Here is a 24,136-nt window from a genome sequence, read left to right on the forward strand (position 1 = left end):
CAAGCGGCTCTGGTAAGGGCTGAAATCTGATAAACAGGCATGATTTGTGCATTAAGCAATGCTGAATTATAAATAATAAAGTTATTTAAAAAAAAAAAACAGACCATTACAATTTTATTACTTTTAGCATGTTATGTGAAACAACAAAGGTTTACATGTATCCTGAGCCAATAGAAATTCAGTTAACTTCTAACATCAGCCAATCAGAAGCCCAGAAGGCCTCCCTTTGACCAATTGAGTGTCGTTGCTAGGCAGAACTAAGATCTGGGTGTGAGGTGGTTGAGTGAAGCTCTGAGTGAAACTCTGACACTTAATATTAATTATTTTAATTATTAAAATCAAATATTTTAATTCAATTAAATGGTGCTCCATTGGCATGAGAACTAGTTACGTTTGTTTTGTCAAAACTTTCATGAAACAAAAGGTAAAATAAAACAACAAAAACACTACTATTAGTGCTATCAATAATAGTAATAACAACAAGAGTAAAACACACTACAGCAGCAATACTCCTATTATCATTATTACTTCTACCACTACCGACATCACTAATTGTAATAGTAATAATAATAATAACTATAAGATTATAATAATAGGCTTATATGCATCCTGGGCTGATAGAGATTCAGTTAACTTTTTACATCAGCCAATCAGAAGCCCAGAAGGCCTCCCTTTGACCAATTGAATGTCGTTGCTAGGCAGATCTTGGTGTGAGGTGATTAAGTGAAGCACTGAGAGAAACTCTTACACTTAAAGAACACTGATGAGAAAATTAATATGCTAAACAAAAGGTAAAATAAAACTATAAACAACAACAACAAAAATACTACTCTTAGTGTCATAGTGCTATCAATAATAGTAATAACAACAATAGTAAAACACACTACAGCAGCAATACTCCTATTATCATTATTACCACTACCTCTACCACTACTGTCATCACTAATAGTCATAACAATAATAATAACTATAACAAATAATAATGACAAAATTTAATATAGATTAAACTGTAAGCATGTTTTTTCTGACTTGTATTTCTATACATCCGGGGTTTCTGAAAGTTTTAGCAGTCTAGGACCCCTTTACAGGCACAAAATAATAGTAGTAGTAGTAATAATAATAATAATAATAATAATAATCCACGGACCACCATAGATTCATTCTATGAATATTAATTTTCAAATGTGAAGCACCTCAGAGATCCGGCTTGTAACCCATTACTTATTCACTCATTGTGTTTAGCAGGTAGAAGTTTCTCCACAAAGAGCAATTCAGCACAGATTTATTGTAAAACCCTTTTAAATTCAAGTGACTGGTATTACACACACACACACACACACACACACACACACACACACACACACACACACACACACACACACAGCAATAATAGGGGGGGTCTAATTTGACATAATTGTTCCTTTTGTCTCAAGGGAAGAAAAGAACCATTTTATCTCATTATCATTATCATTAGTGTATTTCCCAGAAGCCCGTGTTTAGCGCTCTAGCCACTGTGTGTTCATGTGATTTTCAGCCTGATTTTCCAGTCGCTGACCACTTTTAGATGTTGGTTTATACTCGCCACGCACCAGCTATTTGTTTTCTGCGATATCGTAAAGCATGTAGAAAATCTAGGCTTATGGATGGAACAGTCAAAAGGTCTGTAGGGTCTACCAGGGGATGCAGCAGTGTCCAATATGCTTGCCCAACACCGCCGAAGCTCTAATCTGGACCGCTGGGGAGGGAAGGTCAGATCTGGAACCACCACCTTGCTGCTGAAACAGAGACTCCTAGTGGTCTGGTTGAGGCACTCACATGAGCGACGAAGAAACACAGATATCCTGTTCTGTGAACTGGTTCTGTTCAGGCTTCTTAGAACCTTGGTGCCCACATTCCCACCAGTTTTTGCAAAAAGCATGGCTCAACTATTGGTGATAAGATAAGATAAGGCGACTCCGTGCGAGACGAGCGGTACATGAAACATTTTCGTTTGCAGATGTTTAGTAAACACGAGTGAAAAGAAAACTAGCAGCCACATAAGTGGAGTTTAGTTTTTCAGTACTTGCATATGCACACAAATGGACATTTAGATTTTAAAACTTTACTTACATATCTATATATTTTTTCTATCCAGTACAACCTAACACACCCATGGATGACGGCACGGTTGGCGCTGAAAACCCTGGTATTCTTTGGTTCCAGCTGCAAACAAGCGTTCACAGTAGGGAAGCTTTTATTTGGTGGAAATGCACCGAACCGGTTCAAAATCAGGTTCGTGAACCGAACTCGTCGGAAAGAGTTAACATACACGTTAGATCTGTATAGAAATCTGCAGCTGGTCGATGTGGGTGGTGGTGTGTGTGTGCGAGGGTATCCTGTCGTTAAAGTGCACAGCACAAAACATATAGGTATGACTTTTGAAAGTTGCTGCATTGCATTACAATAATAATGACAGAAGCGACTAATATGAAGGAAAACAATTTGAGACAAACTGATAAACAACACTGGCGGTGGTGGGAACTGACCCGTCAACCTTCTGATGACTAGTCCAGTACCTTATTCGCTGAGCTATGACTGTCCAACCTATAGGGTCAGGTGTTTTTGAATTTGAAGAAGCTGTGTGTGTGTCTGTGTGTGTGTGTGGCACTTACTGCAGCCGTCTTCGTCGCTGTGGTCCCCGCAATCGTTGTCTCCGTCACACTGCCACTGGGCGGGGATACAGGTGCACTCTCCGAAAACGCTCACCGCACACGTGAAGTGATTCCTCCCGCACGAACACTCCGTACTGCTATACACACCTGTAACACACACACACACACACACGCACACGTTTATTGTATGCACCGAGTAACTTGCTGGATGCGTTTTCATTCCTGATCAAATGTGGAAATCACATCTGCTACTCCGATGAACCAGTGCGCCCCCTGGTGGAACAAAAACCTGCCCTCAGGTCAATGAACCGCTGCAGAACCATGTTACTAATACTTCGACGCTTTGCGCAACATTTAATTTATAGAGCAAGTGAGAACACACACACACACTTGTCGAAAATTTTATAGGTCCTGGTGTTTGGAGGAATCTGGGAGACAGTAACAATGACCAGGCTTGTCAAAGTGTGTGTGTGTGTGTGTGTGTGTTATGCTTAGCCCAGGCTGCTCCCCTGGTTACAACTTTTTATAGAACCCATGTGCACCAAGGCTATCCACACACTTCCCAACACACACACACACACACATCAAAGAAAACAGCCAACAATAATAGCCCAGCACGTGGCTAAACTCAGACTTTCTACTGTCTTCATACTTTTGGCTCTGCAGCGACACCCGAACACAACAGTTGGTGCCATTTGTTGCTGACAGATGATTTTTACACTCTTTCTCAAACACATGACACCTCATCCTGTAAACTAAGACGGAATCACGGCTGTTGTTGCTCTCATTCAGCTCTTATGTAGTCGCTGCCTATTGCCTACCTGATCAGCTGCCTCAGATTGAATAGAACCGATTGAATAGAAATGAAACACAGTCGTTGGAGTTACAGAGTGTGTGATACGGTAGCTGGACCCGGTAGGAGGGGAACCGCTGAGGCAGGAAAACCTTCAGTATTCGGGTGGTCTGGGACTGACTGAGAGAAACATTACAAATCCAAAAAAACTAAAAACCGCAGCCCGAAGCCTCGGCGCGTCCCCAGATTAAACTACGTGACGGAAACGTGAACGTTAAACCACATGCCGTGTTTGTTCGGCTTGTTTTTCACACCTGGGTGCACTAAATGACGACGAGCTCCACCGGCGGCAACTGCTGGGTGTTCTTTCACTTTACCACACTCCCAATACACACACACACACTCTTACACACACACCTTTGTGCGCAGTGGTCACATCCTGGCCAGGACGGCAAAAGGAGGACCATTAATTAGGTGCCGGACCTCCCAGGTGACTCTGTGGAGGGCCTGACCGTGTGTGTGTGTGTGTGTGAATGAATAAATCAAAACACACTCACTCACTCACACACACACACACACACAGCTACAAATTGGGAGGTCTGGAGTACAAATGAAGTGATAAATACTAGCAAATTGCAAATAAAATCCAGTGATTCACCTCATTTCAGCTCAATCATTCTGTTTCAGATTCTTTTATTAACGAGGGTTCTTCAAAATGTTTCTGCACTTTCGTAAAACTCTATTTATCACTTTTCTACATCGCCACCTTTCGATGCATTTTTCCAGCCAACTTTTTAATGCAGTCAGCAAAACATGTTTGTGGTTGAGCTCGTAGCCACTGATGCGCCGCTGCTTTCACATCATCACCGCATGAAAATCTTCTTCCCCTTAAAGCTTCTCTGAGCATCCAAAAAGGTGGAAATCAGATAAATCCGGACTATAAGCGTTTCTCCGTCTCTCAGACACGACCGATTCCTCCTCCACCTACTACACCCTTACCGCTTTTAACCAAAATATAAAAGTTCCTCACATTTATGTTTGGCAGATCCGGAACATTCACGCTCAGTAATAAAAGGAACCACAAATAAATTGACAGAAGCAAGAACACCAGTTTTGTAGTTTTAAGATTTAAATGATGGATTTTTAAGTCAGGTACGAATATTGTTCTGAATGTTAGAACACTGCTAGCTCAGTAGGTAGAGCTGTTGGGCCCTTAAGCAAGGCCCTTAACCATCCAGGGGCACCATGTAATACCTGACCCTGCACTCTGACCCTATATCAGCCTGTTTGGAAGCTGGGGTCAGAGCACAGGGTCAGTCATTGTACAGCCCCCCTGAAGCCCAGAGGCTTAAGCGCCTTGCTCAAGGGCCCAACAGTGGCTCATTGGCGGAGCCGGGATTTGAACCCACAACACTCTGATTGACAGCCCAAAGCTCTACGCACTAGGCCACCACTGTCCACTACTCAACCATTAGCAGTTTATTACCGGGATATTTGTGCTCGGCGTTAAAGACCCCACCCCTTTTTTAGACCAGCCTTTTCCCACCCAGCAGACTAGTGGCCAACTGTGCCTGCTTGGGGCGCCCAGACGACCGGTAGCAGAGCTGAGATTCATACACTAAGAGTTCTGAATCCCAGCGCTGGTGTGCTAGTGGAATATCCCGCCGACCACCGGGGCGCCTGTTGGATGGAAGTCTTGAGTCTTCTTTATTTGAAGAACAGACCATGCTTGACAGTAGGTACAGTGTTGTTGGGTAAGAACGCCTCTAAATATACTGATCATTGCGGCCGAATGATTTTGAGCTGAGCTTAAACCTTGAAGTTTATTCCTAATCACATGGACCAAAAAAGCCATTTTTAGTGGAGTCTTTGGTCTCCTGACTTCTGACCAGTAAGTGTCGCGGTATCCCAGTGCCATGTCCCACAACCCCACATCACACCCAAACCTGTCTGAGACCGCAAAACCGGCTGAATGGACCGTCCATGACGAATTGTTTCCAAAACACTCGATCCATATGGTCAGTTTGGTGTCTAACGCTTCAACCAATCAGGACTCAACATTTGGGGGCTTGTGCTAAATATTAGCATCCGTCCATGTGTGTGTGTGTGTGTGTGTGTGTGTGTGTGCGTATACGTATACGTTTGTCCCATTTTCCACTCCCCCTCTCGAGTCCAAAACCAGCACATCTGGAAACCTTCAGCGCCCCCCTGCCCCCTATCCTGCCCCCATCATTGCGGTTACCGTCGCTCTCGTTTACGGTGGTTGACAACGAGGATACCCATACCTCATCGTCTGAGCGTGTGTGCGCACGTGTGTGTGTGTGTGTTGACAGCAGTTCCGTTCGGTCAGAGTTTTATGGTTTTTAACTGCACACGTGAAGCCCCGCCGTCCCGCGTCATTCTACCCTGCCATATTTCTGCCGGCTCTCATCACGCTGCCGTCGGGTCTAGCAGCTGCCCGAAAAATGCCCAGACGGCCTAATTCTGATGGAACGGCGGGCGACGTGATGTCACCGCGACTAAACCCAAACACCACTCTCGTTACACGGCGAGCGCGGAGGTCAAAGTGTATTAAATGTATGTGTTGTAGACACAGTAGTTGCTAATAGGTGTAATAAATCAGTGGTATAAAGTAAAATGCATGCTGACTTTGCAGCAACAGTTTAGGGAAGGCCCTTTCCTGCACAGAGCCCTGATCTCTGCTTCACTGACCAGCTCTGGAATGAACCGGAACATCAACATCAGCGCCCAGCCATACACACGCCGTCATCTTCACACTGAATGGGTACAAATCCCCATAGACATACTTCAAAGTCTTGTCAGAAGCCGCACGCAGATCACACAGAGGTCACGGGCAGGCGTCCGAATTGTTTTGGCATCACAGTAGTGTATGTAGCGTGTGTGTGCAGTAGCATGGCATCCGGGCAGCACGGCATCCGGGCAGCACTAAAGACACTGGCAGTCGCTTCCATCTGCTTTTATACCCCTGCCGTACCACCCCTGCCGTACCCCCGCCAGCTCCCGCCCCCACTTTCACACTCCATAAAACACCGCTGAGCTTTTACGTGGCGCCCCGCGAGTGCAGCTCACCTCCAGACTGGGACACACTTCATCAGGACTGCTTCTGAAGGCCGTCAGATACCAGCGTCTGAACCCTACAGCCTTCAGAGCGTGACCGAAAGTATGTGGACACCTGACAACCAGCTTGATGAAGCTCTTATTACATAGACTTCACCCGGTACTCTGCCACCTAGTGTTCCAGTAGTCTTTCAGTGTGCTCATGCACCGGCTGACCTCCTCTGCAGGCATATTTCCTTTATATAATTGATTTATTACACCTGAATTCAATAATTAGAAGTGACGTCCAAATACTTTCATCCATATAGTGTATGTGTTTGCTCGACTGCATTTTGAAACATGACTGCAGGGATTCACTGTCTGGCACCAGGAGCATCAGCAATGAGTGATGAGGCCTGGAATGCAGTCAGTGTTCCAATTCATTAGGTTAAGGTCAGGGTTTCGTAGTATGGAGCTCAGTTGTGCTACAGTAGAGAAGGGAAATCCCTAAACTGTTACCTAAACATAAGGAATCCTCCGAATGGAATCGAATGCTGCAGCTTTAGAGCAAAATCACAAAAGCAGAAACGTCTGGATGGAGCCTAAAGTGAGTTTAGTGTATGTTAAGTTCAGTGTGTGTGTGTGTGTAAGTGTGTGTGTGAGTGTGTAAGTGTGTGTGTGTGTGTGTGTGTGTGTTAAACTGTGAAACTGAAGTCCTTGGCGCTTGTCCAGGACGGAACATTGGTCAGCAATTGGAGTCGTTTAGTCTGGGGCTTAGTAACCACGCACCCCTCGCATTGACCCCTCCTAAAAAGAGAAGACAGTGTATCCATGACTAACACACTCACTCACACACACACACACACACACACACACACACACACACACACACACACACACACACACACACACACACACACACACACGGTACGACTCCGGGCGTCTGGTTCAGTTCTGAAAGTTGATCCACCGTACAAATCAAATCGAGGCGGCTCAGGAGAGTCAGAGAGCGAAACCTCATGAACCAACGGGGCGCTGTTAACCTCATTCATCCACCTCAACCCCTGACAGACAGAATTCCAGAGGAATTCCAGCAGAACGTCAGAAAAATGCCAGTAAAACTCCAGCAGAACACCAGTGGAACACCAGCAATGGAACTCCAGCAAAACTTCAGTGGAACTGCAGTGCAAGGCCTGCAAAAATATGCCAGCAGAAATGTAGCTAAAGTGCAGCAGAACCACAGTGGAACTTCAGCGGCATGCAAGCAGAACACCAGCGGAACCTCAGTGAAACTCAGTGAAAAAAAGAATGCCAGCAGAACTTTAGCTGAACGGCAGCAGATCTGCAGTGGAACGCCAGCAAAAATATGCAAAAAGAGGAACTCCAGCAGAACTCCAGTGGAACTCCAGCAGAACTCCAGTGGAACGCGAGTAAAAGAATGCCAGCAGAACTTCAGCAGATCTGTAGTGGAACTGCAGTGGAATGCCAGCAGAAAACCAGTGGAACTGCACTGGAACACCAGCGAAACTGGAGTGGAACACCAGCAAAAGAAGGCCAGCAGAACTACAGTGGAACACCAACATAACTCCAGCAGAACTGCAGCAGTGTGTGTGTGTGTGCGTGTGTGTGTGTGTGTCGTTCATTACGCGTCTGTCCTCAGCACCAGCGCAGTAGTGTGAAGACGCTCGGCGCTGCGGTGACCGCCATGAGCGGTGGTTTCTTTTCTCCGAGCGGAACAGCGGTCTCTTGTGTTCCTACACAGCTGTTCTCCAGAACGTTTAACCTCCGGCTGATCCTTCACCCGAGATGTCATCCTGAACCTCAAGGGTCGCGCTGTTCCGGACTGAACTTCCTGTCAGAACTTTTCACCGACGGTCCACCGAGGACCCTCAAGCACCATCGTCACTCAGATCCTCACGGTGTCACCACACCGCGCTTGTGTAGCTGTAGACGTTCTCATTCAGGCCGGCGTGTGACCCGGCTGCTCTTTTTGATTTTTTTATTTCTGCACCCCCCTCCCAAATTTAGTCATTTCCAATTCCCCATTTCAACTCTTCTGGACTCACACAGAGAGCATTCCCACTACAGCAACTGAGATTGAGTCTGAATCTCAGCTGTACTATCGGTCCACTGGGCGCCCCCTAGTGCCTGCAGCAGACAAAATCGGACTCTAGTCTGCTGGGTGGGAAAAGACAGGACTGAAAATTGCTGTATAAGGACCCTGGTTAGTAGGCCGAGGCGCCTTTACAAAAGTGTAGGAACGTGTGACTCTCTGTGAGCGAGACTGACCTCACGAGCCGATTCACCGAAGTATAAGGGGACGCCTGAGGGAGGGCGTGTCAGGAGAATATACCCTCCATACGCCATAAGGGTCTCCAGCAGAGGAAGAGGAACTAACTGGGTATGACTACATTTGGAAAAAAGAGGAGAAAATGCAGAAATGAAGAGACGCCCCGAAAACGATGCCGTTTTACCCAAAAGGACGTGTCCACTTCCTTCCTGAGAAAAACGCAGAACAAGCCGCATTGAGGAGCTGAAAAGCCGCCGGCGTTCCTCCCCTGCACCGGCGCTGAATCTCACGCTGCGCCCCGTTCAGCAGGTTCCTTTCGGGAGGGACCCAGCGGGAGTCCGTCCGTCAGCGTGTGAAAGAGCGGGGCGAACAACAGCGCCCGCCATGCGCTCACCCCAAACAATTCGCCCCTCTCTTCCCGTCCGCTGACCCCCCGTCAGTCCGCCCCCCTCCGTCAGCACCTCCGCGTCCACCTAACGCAACACAAACAGACCCGGCCCACCGGAGCGCGCGGATTCCGCTGGGTTCTCAGGACCCGCGCTGACCCGCTTCATTGCCCAAATCTCCTCTGAAGTGTAAACGGGCGCGCCGGATCCGTTCTGACCCCCCCCCCCCCCCACCCGAAAAAGCCAACAATACCGAACACAGATGCATGCTGGGATGGGGGTTTTGCGGATGGATAATTACGCCGCTGTTCTTCCTCGGCGATCGAGCGAGTACCAAAAGTATGTGGACACCACTTCTAACACACACCAGCCACCTTACGACGCCGTCTGTGGTAACAGTTTGGGGAATACCCTTTCCTCTTTTAGCACAATGCAAGCTCTGTTAATAATACAGAAGTATGTGGACGCCCCACTTCAAAATCAAATGGTATTAAATTATGTGATCTTTTTAGCCTCTGTTTTGAGAAGACTTTGAAGTATTCTGTGGGAATTTGTGCTCATTCAGTCAAAAGACGACAGCATTTGGACAGCTAACTCTGATATCAATCATTTTTAATCCAGTAAAAATGCAAAATCAAGTAATTAAATTGTATTCACACCTTTAAAAGAAATAAACGAAGCTCCCGGACGTCCCCACAATGCGCTCCTTTCTCCCCCTTTGTCGGCTGACGGGAGGTCATTTCGGACGACGCTTCCCGCTGAGCTCCGGCTGTGAATCCGACAAAAGCGCAAAAGAAAAAGAATATAAAGAAAAAAAACCATCCCGGGCCGAGTTCCCACCGTATTTCACCCGTCACAGAGCTACAAAACACCGCGGGAAGAAGAATATTCCGCCGCACGGCTGCGGGTTCGGCCGGCGCCCCCCACGGAGACGCGGGCGACACCTACTATAGTTCTGTTCCATAACATCTCACTAGATCATCCCTCCACCTCCACCTCCACCCCGACCCTCCTGCACCCCTCTCACTCCCAAAACACAGAGGAGAAATGTTTTAGGTGCCCTGCGAGGGGCTCGAAAGCTGAGCTTCCGAACATCTGAGCCTTTTGGGACCAAAAGTAAGTGGACACAGGATTAGGAGCTTGTCACACATTGCCTTCGAAACTATAAAAGCTCTCCACAACATTTTGGAGTGCGCCTATGAAAATTTGTGCCCATTCTGTCAAGTCCTCAATGAATGTTCCAATTATGTTCCGAGGCGCTCTAGGGTTGTGGTCAAGGGCCTTGACGACTGTGGACAGATTCACAAGACCAAAAGTATAAGGACACCTGGACACGTGCTTGCTGCACAGTCTAATCCACAATAATCCTGCAATAATATTAATGTAAGACTTATTTAACAAGATTTTGGAGTGTGTCTGTGAACATTTGTGCCCATTCTATCTATAGAGCTGTTGTGAATTCATGGCTTGATCTCAATTTGTGTTCCGAGGCGCTCTAGGGTTGTGGTCAGGGTTCGGTGCATGTTACCACACCTCTCCAAGTTCCTCCACACCAAATTTATCAGACCGTATATTTATGGACAGGGTGACAGCCAGGCTGGAACATTTAAGAGCCACACAGTTCGTAGTATTGACATTTTTTTACATTTTACAGCAATATGTGTGACTAAAACATCTACATTTATTCATTAGAGTGGTGTCCACATACTTTTGGCCATGTACTGTTAATTATAAAGGTTAATACAGTATATAAAATATATAGGTCTAATATACTTTTACATTTTCTGCATTTATTCTGAGCAATTGAGGGTTTAGGGCCTTGCTCAAGGGCCCAACGGCAGCAACCTGGAAGTGGTGGGGCTTGAACCAGCGCCCTTCTGATTACTAGTCCAGTACCATAACCACTAGGCTACCACTTGCCTAATAGAGGCGTTCAGTCTGCAGGGCACACAGACCTGGAGGAAACGTGATGGGCACGAGCTTCTTTCTTGTGAAGCTCACTCGACTGTGGACAGTCTCAGTTGTTACTCTTAGAGTGTACAGGACCAAAAGTATGAAGACACCTGGACACACGCTCGTTGGGCATCCTAATCCAGAAACGTCTGCATTAATATTAACAAGATTTTGGAGTGTGACTGTGGAGATCTGTGCCCATGTAGGTGAAAGAGAAGGTCTGGATTCATCCCGAAGGTGTTCAGAAGGGTTTAGGTTTTAATGTGGGTTATTTATTTATTTATTTATTATATTGATTTTATTTTATTTTGAATGAAGCTGAATGAAGCAGAGAAGCTGAAGCTCTGTGCCGGTTCGGTGGGACGGTACGAGGACGGTTCCTGGTGTAATCGGGCGGCGGGTGATTAGACGAACAGCAGAGCGAGTGTTTGGTGTAATTACAGGCGGATCTTTAATGACACGCCGGCTCTTCACCCAGTCTGTTCTCCTCCCAGCACAAATCCTTTCATCCCACCAACAATCAGGAGCTGGTTTTGTTTTCAGAGGAAGGAAAATGTTTCTGCTGCGGATGAGACGCTGTAATCAGTACCAGAACTTTTTTATTATTCAGGAACTGATTCTGATTCTGCAGTGAAAACAGTTTCAGCCGCTTCTGATCTTACAGTTAAAAACATTTACAGTCAAGAGGCGCAAATAACAAAAACTACACTTATATACTACACTACACGATGATACACTGCACTATAATATACTGCACTACACTATATTCACTGTACTGCACCTCATAACACTTACTGCACTACACTTATATTACAGATTCATCACACATTACTGCACTACACTATATTCACTGCACTGCACCTCATAACACTTACTGCACTACACTTATATTACAGATTCATCACACATTACTGTACTACACTTAACTGCACTATATTCACTGTACTGCACCTCATAACATTTACTGCACCTACACTTACAGTATATTACAGATTCATCACACATCACTGCACTACACTATATTCACTGCACTGCACCACATAACACTTACTGCACTACACTTATATTACAGATTCATCACACATTACTGTACTACACTTAACTGCACTATATTCACTGCACTGCACCACATAACACTTACTGCACTACACTTATATTACAGATTCATCACACATCACTTACTGCACTACACTATACACGATACACTGCACTATAATATACTCACTGCACTGCAATAAACACTGCACTACACTTGCCGCACTATACACATTTCAGTGCAATGCAATATAGTATACTCACTAAACTAGACATTTACTACACCACATAACACTCACCACTGCACTACACTATACATGATACACTGCACTATAATATACTCACTGCACTGCAATATACACTGCACTACACTTACTGCACTATAATATACTCACTGCACTGCAATATACACTGCACTACACTCACTGCACTATAATATACTCACTGCACTGCAATATACACTGCACTACACTCACTGCACTATACACATTTCAGTGCAATGCACTAGAGTATACTACTACACTACACATTTACTACACCACATAACACTCACCATACTGCACTATACTATACACAATGCACTACACTATACACAGTGCACTATACACAGCGCATTACACTTACTGCACTACACTATACACACTGCACTATATTATACTCACTACACTGCACCACATAACTATCACAGCACTGCACTACACTATACACACACTGCATTCCACTATACTATACTACACCACATAACTCACTGCACACTTCACTGTACACACTGCACTGCATTATAATTAGCAGCGGTATTTCAATGTAATCTTCAAGTATTTGACTTTACTATTATTGTTGTATTAATGTTGTATAATTGTAGTGTATAATTTATTACAGATCCAATACAATAATAAAACACTTATTTATTTATGAATATTTCTTTATTTATTTATGTATGTCTGTGACTTTTATATCTGTTATTTACCTTCAAATCAAACAGAGAATCTCTAAATGAAGTAATCAGGATCACTGATGGATCAAATCAGTCAGAATGGGAGACCGGGGGATGTGGAGGAGGGGACCCAGGGGACCGGGGGCTAAAATCAATAACAATAATCATAATTGCAGCTTTAGGGGATCTTTAATAAAAACTCATCCATCAAACTCAGAGTCAAACACTAAAAAGCTCAAACAGAAACATACGACACCACTGACTTGATTAAGGCCCCCGACTCTGGATTGTTTCTGTATTAACTGTAAGTCCCTTTGGATGAAATAAACAACCGAAAATTATTTCTGATCCTCATTTATCTTCATCCTCCTCATCTTCATCACTCCAGTCAGGATAAACCAGAGGAAATAAAGTTCAGACGTTTCTGTGAGGTTCTTTAAAACAGGAAATGAAGAATAAAAGCGTTCAGGAGTAAAAATATTCAGAACGTTTATTTCAGAGAACGAGCCTCGTGGAAATGAAATTATCCGAGACTAAAGCTCAGCTCCTCGTTACGAGCTTCATCATCCACGTTCCTCTGGAACCCTGGAACATCAGCCATAATCAGGTTACCCAGTTTACCCACAATGCACCACAAACCAAATCTGTTTAGCTCAAGCGTGAAGCGTTTATCACAGATTAGAAGTTAATGAGCAGCAGAGCAGGAACGTACGGGACCGAGGGAACCTAGGAATAAAGGAACTTTCTGGTTCCTGTGGTTCCTGCGTTTACCACTAATTAGAACTTAACGAGCACCAAAGTAGCCATATATGGAGCCGAAGGAAACGAGGAAACGAGGAACCGATGAACCAGGGAACCGAGGAACTAAGGAACCAAGGAACCAAAGAACCGATGAACCAAGGAACCAAGGAAATAGGGAACCAAGGAACTAAGGAACCAAGGAACCGATGGACCAATGAACCAAGGAACCAAGGAACTAAGTAATTGAGCAACAAAGGAACCAAAGAACCAAAGAACTGATGAACCAGGGAACCGAGGAACTAAGGAACCAAGGAACCAAAGAACCGATGAACCAGGGAACCAAGGAACTAAGGAACCAAGGAACCGATGGACCAATGAACCAATGAACCAAGGAACCAGGGAACCAAGGAACTAAGGAACCGAGGAACCAAATAACCGATGAACCAAGGAACTAAGTAATTGAGCAACAAAGGAACCAAAGAACCAAAGAACCGATGAACCAAGGAACTTTCCGGTTACAGTGGTTCCTGCATTTACCACTGATTAGAGCTTAATGAGCAGCAGAGCGGCGACGTACAGGGCCGAAAGAACCGAGGAACCAAGTAACCAATGAACCAAGGAACCAAAGAACCAAAAAACTAAGTAACCAAGGAACCAAAGAACTAAGGAACCAAGGAATCAAAGAACCAAAGAACTGAGGAACCAAGGAATCAAAGAACCGAGGAACCAAGGAATCAAAGAACCAAAGAACCGAGGAACCAAGAAATCAAAGAACCTAGGAACCAAGGAGCTTTCTGGAACACTTGTGTGACATCTTGGACAAGATTTTGGGTTATGAGGTCGGGTCTGTTTCTACCTTGCATCCTGAGTTTCTAGATGATTCTGGGTCCATCACAACCCTGACCAGGATGGAGGTGCCGGTCATCATGATGGTTTCGGACAATCAGGGTCACCAGGTATAGAATTTTAGTGAACGCATCAGAACTGGAGGAACGAGTCGCCTAGCGTTCGATGTTTATCAGGCTGAGAAGGTCACAGACGCAACAGGAACTGGGATTTGAACCCAAGCTGTTTGGTGTTTTGTCTTCACGCTGTACTGTTCCCTTCTTTAAAAAAGCCCTACACTTGTGTTCTGCCCAAAATTTAAACCCCATTTTATTGACGTACGTCACTCAGTTTTACATCAAAGCAAACCGACAGGCGAGGAAATAAAATCTAGCAACCAAAAATTATAATAATAATAATAAAACTGAGAAAGTGTAAATTGTGCAGGATGCAATCAAGCGACCCTCGACCGTCCGGCCCTCGTCCCAGTGTGTGTGTGTGTGTGTGTGTGTGTGTGTGTGTGTGTGTGTGTGTGTGTGTGTAAAAATGTCTAGACTATCAGTGTGTCCACATTCTCAGTGTTTGCACTGGGATTGAATTTCGGCGGACAGGAACAGATAAACACACACACACACACACACACACACACACACACACACACACACACACACACACGACACCCACAGCGCTCGCACTGTCCCATCGTCCGGAGCAAAAAGCGACATCATAATGTTTACACGAGTCACATGACCGCGAGCTGTACGCATCACACACACGCTCGGATCAGCGACTGTAAATATTTATCAGCCGAGCTGCAACCACGGCGTCTATAAAGTACCTCCATCTTTATCTCTTTATTTGCCACTAATATTAAATAAAAACGGGTTGCCAGATTTCAGCAGAAGTAAAACCGGACATGACGGAAAGCATTATTATTAAAGCATGACGGTCAGGATCACGGTGGGGGGCGGCACGGTGGCTCGGTGGGTAGCACTGTCGCCTCACAGCAAGAAGGTCCTGGGTTCGATCCCCAGGCGGGGTGGTCCGGTTTGGGTTTCCTCCGGGAGCTCCGGTTTCCTCCCACAATCCAAAAACATGCAGTCAGGTTAACTGGAGACACTGAATTGCCCTACAGGTGAATGCGTGTGTGTGTGTGTGTGTGTGTGCCCTGCGATGGACTGGCGCCCCGTCCAGGGTGTTACTGTGTGCCTTGCGCCCATTGAAAAGCTGGGATAGGCTCCAGCACCCCCCTCGACCCTAATTGGATAAGCGGTTAAGAAAGTGAGTGAGTGAGTGAGGATCGCGGTGGGTCCAGTTTTACCAGCGTTGCATCTACAAGACTTGAATCTGTAGCGATGCCTCAGGTATTCCCCCCACAGACACGGCCAATCACCGCTCCCCATGCCTCCCTATTCTGGTCACATGACTATCAAGATATTATTATGTTATATTATTATATTATTATATATAAGAAACCCTTTTCCGGCCATGTGCTTTGCACAGGCTCCTCTATCCGCCAATCAGGGTCCTTACACATCGTTGAAGTCCCCGCCCACATATTCCCGTCATCCCTCCCTTCAGGCACTGCCAATTATGCCCGCTAGATGGATGGCGCCCAGCCCAGTTTCGAACCGAGGAGTTTAGAATCTCGGCGCTGGTGTGCTAGCAAAATATCCCGCTGTGCCACCTGGACGGCATTAAAGATGAACTCACACAACACAACAGCCAATAGGTTCGGGAACTGGACATGACTAAGAAGGTACACCATGCGGACGACAGTATCGTGACACCCGACCATGAGCTTGTCCGACATCCTGTTCCTTTGTAGATTTAATATCATCCACGCTTCTGAGAAGCCTTTGGAGTGTGTAGCCTAGTGGTTAGGGAACTGGACTAGTAATCAGAAGGTCGCTGGTTCAAGCCCCACCACTGCCAGGTTACTGCTGTTGGGCCCTTGAGCAAGGCCCTTAACACTCAATTGCTCAGATTGTATACTGTAACTGTAATAGTACAGTTACAGGCGTCGGCTAAATGCTGAAAATGAAATGAGTGTGTCTGTGGGAATTTGTGCCCATTCAGCGAGCAGAGTCAGTGAGGGCAGGGAAGACCTTCCAACATCCCAAAAGACTAATCAAGAGAAAGAAAGGGAACCTCCCTAAACTGTTTCTACAATGATATTCCATGCATATTATTTACCTTATATAATGTCAGCACTGAAAGCTTCAGAAACATCATAACGAGGGGCGTCCACATACTTTTGGCTCTATCGTATAAGTAGAGAAGTCACGTTTCAGTGCAGAAGATAAAACAAAACAAGAAAATAAAAATGTGATCAGCGAACACGAGCAGCGCGGCGGCGGGAGCTAATTTTAACGCGGCCCTCAGAAGGGGCGCATCCGGGGCGCCCCGCTCGCCAAAACACGAGCCTCGTCCTCCCACGGGCCGAGTCTCCGAGAGCGCTCTTCAAACAACCGATCCACGAAAACACGCGGCGTAGCTGCCGAGGGGGGCGGCCGAGGGGGGCGGCTGAGGGGGGCGGCCGAGGGGGGCGGCCGAGGGGGTGCGTCTGTACTCCAAACGCTCTATTGTACTGTACGTGTGTGTGTGGATGTTTGGATGTGATTAATTAGGCACTTATTAGCGCACTACAGCCAGAATCGTGGGCCCTCCTCGCGCTCCTCCGGTCGCTCTCCCCGCGCCCCTCTCCTCTAACGGCCTCAAAGGCCCAATTTGCTCCTTCCAGCAGGATTAAAGGAGGAGGTTTTAAGGGGAGGGGATGTGTGTGTGTGTGTGTGTGTGTGTGTGTGTGTGTGTGTGTGTGTGTGTGTGTGTGTGTGTGTTGGGGTGAAATCCATCTAACAGCGAGCAGCCGGAGGGGCCCCTTTAATACTCGAGGGTCTTTAATTACCGAACTCGTACCCTATCCACCACCCCCACCCCCCTCCAAAATCACCCCCCTCAGTCCTCCGGACGATGATCTGGACACCGAGTCGGCTCGTGTCGGTGCCGCACTAATGAAGCGGCGGGTTCGCACACCTACAAATCCGTCCCAACACTTCATAAATCTGAACCCCGTGCCCGAAAAAGGGGGACAAACATCTTTGTAGTACTGGAGGGAAACCCACACAGACACACGGAGAACATGCAAACTCCTCCACCTAGGAAGCGAACCCAGGACCTTCCTGCTGTAAGGCAACAGTGCTACCCACCGAGCCTTCACAACGAAGCGGGGGGGGATTATGAATCGGCGCGTGACTCTCCGTGCGCGATACGGATCTCCGCATGAACCAGCCTGGTGCAGGTGAAAAGAAGCGGTCTGTACTGCACACGTGTCGAAGAGGGGAACGTAAGAGGGGAACGTAGATGAAAGTCAAAGCATCAAAGTACGGGGGGAAGTGGATACACCTAAATTACAGGAGAAAAAATAATCTGATTGGCCGATTTAAGCTTTGCTTACAAATGCTGTCACACGTCAGCCAATCAGAGACTGAGAAACGAAGAAGCAAATCAAAACGTGGCTTGTTCAAAACACTATATGGACAAAAGTATTGGGACATCGCTTCCAATAGTCATATAAAGGAAGTTATGTTTTCTCCAACTTTGCAGCAACAGTTTAGGGAAGGTCCTTTCCTGTTCCAGCATGACTGGGCATCCTGCACAGAGCCCTGACCTCAGCCCCACTCAGCAGCTCTGGGATGAACCGGAACATCAACCAGAACACCAGTCTTTGGACCAAATGGGCACAAATTCCCACATACACACTTTAAAGTCTTGCACGAAGTTGTTCTAGCAGAAAAGGTCACATGGTGGGAAGCACTGTCGCATCACAGCAAGAAGGTCCTGGGTTCGATTCCCAGGTAATGCAATCCATGCTCTTCCCGTGTCTGTGTGGGTTGTAGCCTAGCGGTGAAGTTACCGCACTAGTAACCAAAAGGTCGCTGGTTCAAGCCCCTCCACTGCCAAGCTGAGCAAGACCCTTAACCTTCAATTGCTTAGACAATATACTTTACATTTTAGACTGTACACATTAAGGGACTTGCTCAAGGGCCCAACAGTGGCAAGCTGGCAGATGTAGAGCCTGTACATTTACCACTGAGCTACCACTGCCAACAAATTGACAGTGGTGGGGCTTAAACTGACAACCTTCTGATTACTAGAACAGTACATTAACTGCTGAGCTATAAACATATATACATATGATTATACATTTACATTTATATATATATACTATATATACACTTTATTTTTATATACACTTTGGATAAAAGCATCTGATAAATGTCTACATCCATGGCTGTGTTCCAATGCACGATAAATTAGGACACAGCCATGTTCACTAATATTTGGGACAGATAAATTCCACCCACAAGCAAACCAACAGACGGCAAGAACAGTTTCCCACTTCTGAATCTCCCCGAACGCTTAAATAAACCTTCACACGATGTTATTTCAGCTCCAGTTACTTTAAGTACATCGCGATTGACCGGCGACGGCGACTCCTCCCACCCCGAGCCCTCGCTGTTCCTCCCCTCCCGCCCCGAACCGGGGCAGATTCCTGTGGTCCCTGTTTGTGCACCGCTCTATTGAATCGGCCGGTGTTGATGAGCCAGCTTTCCCACAATCCCCCAGCGAGGAGACCGGCTCCCACAATGCCCGGCAGGGGTCCCGGGGCCCGACAAAAGAGCCAGAGCCGGAGCCAGAAAGGAGCGCAGTTAAACGCTTTCTCTTTATTTATGAACCTCCTCAATGCGCTCGTTCACCTCCTGAAGGATGAAAGAGAGGGTGAGGGACAGCGGGAGATGGATGGACGGACGATGAAGTGGAAACATCTCGGAAACAATCGCTCGGGTTCGAGATGAACCAAAGCAAGCTCAGGTCAGCTGGTCAGAGCCGGTCAATGTTTACGTGGTCAAATCGTGGGCTCTGGACTGGTCAGCAGAAGGAGAACAACCGTCAACAAGCAGATAGAAGTTCTGTCCATGTACATCATGATGAGGATGATCAGTGGTTATTACTTGAGTATTACTCACAACTACACACACACTACGTGGCCAGAAGTATGTGGACACCTGATAAGGCTGTATACACGGGCACATAGTGGGTACTACTGTCGCATCACAGCAAGAAGGTCCCGGGTTCGATTCCCAGGCGGTGCGATACCTGTCCTTCCTGTGTGGAGTTTGCATGTTCTCCCCGAGCCTGCATCCTAGAGGTTAACTTACTGGACTAGTAATCAAAAGGTCGCTGCTTCAAGCTTTAAGATTAGGATTACAGCTACAGCAGTCTACGCTCTTTTGAGAACGCTCTCCACAAGATTTCCACGGAGTGTCTGTGAGATCAGGCACCAACGTCCCACGAGGAGGCCTGGCTCACAATCCGTGTTCCAATTCATCCCAAAAATGTTCAGTGAGCCTTAACAGAGCTTCATGAGCGATCGGTGTGGATAAAACAAGTCAAAAAAAGTCTATTCAATGTGAAAAATTACTTAACACCAGTGGGTTAAATAACTGTGAAAAAGTAAACGCCCCCTCAAACGAGTTGATGACTGAATTTAATCAGACTCGATCTCTTCCCAGGTTTGATTCATGCAGCGACGTTGAACCTAAATTCACTCTGATGGACGTTTTAAACAACGTAAAGCAGCTAAAGAGTCGCAGCAAACAGCAGATTGTGCAAACGAGACGAGAAAGAAGGTCGTTTTTTACTTTTCCGGTTAAAATACAGTCTCTTGAAACTGGACGTCAGTTCTGGGAGCGGCGTCGAGTTTTAAGGTATTTTTTCCATAAGGATGTTTGGGAAACCTGTTAATGTGTCCATGGTCTCGTGGAGCTGCAGATATTTTAGCATATGAAAAATTATGAGGTTGTTTTTGACACTTATACACTAAAAATAACACAAATATAATATAAAAACACTGAAATATAATTAAAAACAGTTAAAAATCAATCAAGAAAGACAATAAAGTCTCGCTACACTCCATAAGCCAAAAGCAGTTTTGCCGCTTCTAGTGTGAATGCGCCTTAACGCTTAACCCTTCGTTCACAGCGCACACACATCGGGTTTAAGGGGACAAAATTCTCAACAAAGGGAGTTCGTTTCAAAGATTTTGAGTTACAAGGTGCGACTCTATCTATGAAAAACTTTAAGCACTGGACAGTCAGCACTGGACTTGAAGTTCCATGTAAACACTCTTTGTTAGAGCTCGGATTTGATCCAGACGGTCCTTGACTCTCCATATTGGGGCAGAAACTAGTCAAAAATGCTGAATATTTTTATATTTAAATAATACCAAATTTTGTTTGCCAGGAATCGAGTTCCGTAAGGATCAGCATTCATTTTAGACGGAACATAAAGCTCTGACGGCTCTGGAAATGGAATATTTTGCTTCGGAAATGCCATTTTTTCCCTTTAAGGGGTCGTCACAGCAGATCCGGATGCCCTTCCTGACCCTTTTATTTCTATCTGGGCCTGGGACTGGCACTGAGAGTGCACTGACAAGTGTACCTCGCAATAGCTTGGCTGTTTTAGCCACCCCCTCGCAGATATTAGCCAATCATGTCCACTTAGATGCCTGACCGGCTGATAGCACCGCTGAGATTTGAACCCTGGATCGTCCGATATCTGTAGTAGCGCAGTAGCAAACTTCATCACTGCGCCACCAGAGTGCTGCTTAATTTATTACAAATATTATTTAATTATTACTGAATTTAAATAATACAGGTTTGGAAAACGCGCCTCTTTGATTAATAAAGGAGAATCTGGCATCCACAGCTGTGTTGGTTTTTTTTCGTACCCTTGTCGCCGGCGGTGCGGGCCTGTTCGTGAGCACGAGCGCTGGGAAACCCCCCGCGTTTGAAGCTTCAGGAATTCGAACAGGTGGAGTGTTGGCTCCAGCACACAGGATTGTGGGTAATCGTAACTTTGATGGGTTTTAGCCCGTGGGTCCGACTCCGTGTCAGATCCGTCACCCGATACCCCGCCGGGGGTCTGACGGGGCCGACGGATACGATTACATCGCTACTCCCGAGCGCCGTCACAATCAGAGCAAATGTGCACCAGGTGAGCCGGGGGGGGGGAGGGGGCACGGGCAGCACCGGATCCCACCGCCAGCCCGTCCGTCCATCTGAACTGGAACCGGCACGTATTGGGGGGGGGGGGGCGAGCGCAATGCCGAGCGAGAGATCAAAGACTCGGGGTTAAAGGCTTGAGGTTTAATCTCCGGAGCAGCGAAGCAGCCAGACTGGAGCTGTAATCATGGTAAACAGAGTAATAAAAGCAGGTACTGATTAACCAGCCTGTGATAAACAATCCACGTCCTGAACCGAATCTCAGCCGCTCTGGATCGTTTCCCAGAAAACTCCTGCAAAATAAATAAAACAAAATCCTAAAACATGTCGGACGTTTTAAAGCTGCGTTAAACATCCACTGACGTTTGTTCTATTTATACGTTAGATGGACACTTGAGCTTGTTTACATTTCTGGCATTTAGCAGATGCTTTATCACAATTGTGACTATACAAGCCAAGCATTTGAGAGTTAAGGGCCGTGCTCAAGGCCCCAACAGTGGCAACCTGATGGTAGTGGGGCTTGAACCGGCGACCTTCTGGTTACTAGTCCAGCACCATAACCACTGAGCATTTAAGTGCGCAGTAAATCTGAATTTAGGATACGTTTTGATCCAAAGCGACTTACAGCACTGTGACAGAGGGTTAAGGACCTTGCTCAAGGGCCCAACAGTGGCAACCTGGCAGTGGTGGGGCTTGAACCAGCGACCTTTCGATTACTAGTCCAGTACATTAACCACTAGGCTAAAACTGCCCCGTCCAAAAATGAAATGAGATTTCCAACAAGCTCAAGCTCATGTGTCCAGTTGTAGCGTAATGGCTGAGGTACTGGACTAGTAATACAAAGGTTGCTGGTTCAAGCCCCACCACTGCCAGGTTGCCACTGTTGGGCCCTTAAGCAAGGCCCTTTACCCTCTGTCACAGTGCTGTAAGTCCCTTTGGATCAAAACGTATCCTAAATTCAGATTTACTGCGCGCTTAAATGCTCAGTGGTTATGGTACTGGACTAGTAAGCAGAAGGTCGCTGGTTCAAACCCCACCACTTAACCCGCCCTTAACCCTCAATTGCTTGGACTCTAAACTGGCGTAGTACTGTAAGTTGCTGTGGACAAAAGCCGTAAAATGTAATTTCAGAACCACTCGGATTAATCCAGAGATGCCACCTCCTCTCGCAGCTATAACAGCCTCCACTCTGTCCTGATCCCACTGCACGTACACTATACGGCCAAAAGTATTCGAACGCCCGACATGACGTCCAATTTAAAAAACAAATGCTGTTAAACTAGAGCGACCTGTATGTGATCTTTTTAGACTGCAATTGTACGGCTGGGCACTGATGCTCAGTTGGTGTTCCAGTTCATTCCAGAGCTGTTGAGTGGGGCTAAGGTCAGGACAGAGCAGGAAAGGACCTTCCCTAAACTTGCTGCCAGGTTGGAAGCATATAATTCTCTTTATATGCTCGATTTATTACACCTGGTAGCAACTGTTCTAGCGGAATCACATGAATTCAATCATTAGAAGGGGCGTCCCAATACTTCTGTCCATATAGTGTGCATATCTGGTGGCGCAGGCAGAAGTTCGGACGAGTCAATGATTAACGGCTTAACTGATAAGGCGTGGCCGGCGACTACGGGCGTGTCTCAGGGGTCACATGATCGTCTCAGCCATATCGCTGGAGACACGATTCTAAAGGTAGGCCAAAAGTATGTAGACATCCATCCTAATGTTTGCATTTACTTGCTAACAAGTGTATAATAATGTTATAAGGTAAATGGTATGCTTTTAACATAGTGGAAACAGTTTGGGGAAGTCCCCTTTCCTTATCATTCTGCATGATTACACCCCGAGCATAAAGCGAGCTCTATAAAGATGAGGTTTGACATCCCGCTTTTGGGATCTACCAACATCAGTGCCTGACCAGGCAGCTGTAGCCTAGTGGTTAAGGTACTGGTCCAGCAATCAGAAGGTTGCTGGTTCAAGCCCCACCACTGCCAGGTGGTCACTGTTAGGCCCTTAATTGCTTGGACTGTATACCGTCACAACTGTAAGACGCTTTGGGTAAAAGCGTCCGCTAAATGCCGAAAACGTAAATGACCTTACTGAATTGTCTGAATGGGCACAAATTCCCACAGACACACTCCAAAGTCCTGTAGAAAAGCTTCCCACAAGAGTGGATGACAATAAATCTACATTTTATTAAAGTAAAGACAAAATACTGATAACAAATACTGATAGTTTGGGACTGGGATGACGAGATGTCCAACAAGCTCATGGTCAGGTGTCCCAATACTTCTGTCCACACAGTGTAAGTCACACGGGGCGCCGCACTCATCATCGGATCAATCCGGAGCGCCAGAATCGAGCGCTGGCGGCTGAAAGGGTGCCGAACGCCAGATCGTCGGGTTTC

At 46.3% G+C, this 24,136-nt stretch overlaps 1 protein-coding gene across 3 annotated transcripts in view; it reads right to left on the minus strand.

The window, feature by feature from the left end:
- The window catches only part of lrp4 (low density lipoprotein receptor-related protein 4), a 93,510-nt gene that overhangs the window by 45,306 nt on the left and 24,068 nt on the right, over window positions 1–24,136 (minus strand). For all 3 annotated transcript variants that reach the window (XM_063013492.1, XM_063013491.1, XM_063013493.1), the window contains exon 2: window positions 2,652–2,798. In XM_063013492.1, coding sequence (XP_062869562.1) covers window positions 2,652–2,798 — 147 coding nt within the window. The remainder of the gene's footprint in view (window positions 1–2,651; window positions 2,799–24,136) is intronic.

The sequence above is a fragment of the Trichomycterus rosablanca genome, chromosome 17, assembly GCF_030014385.1.
Source record: "Trichomycterus rosablanca isolate fTriRos1 chromosome 17, fTriRos1.hap1, whole genome shotgun sequence".
Classification (NCBI taxonomy): Eukaryota; Metazoa; Chordata; class Actinopteri; order Siluriformes; family Trichomycteridae; genus Trichomycterus; species Trichomycterus rosablanca.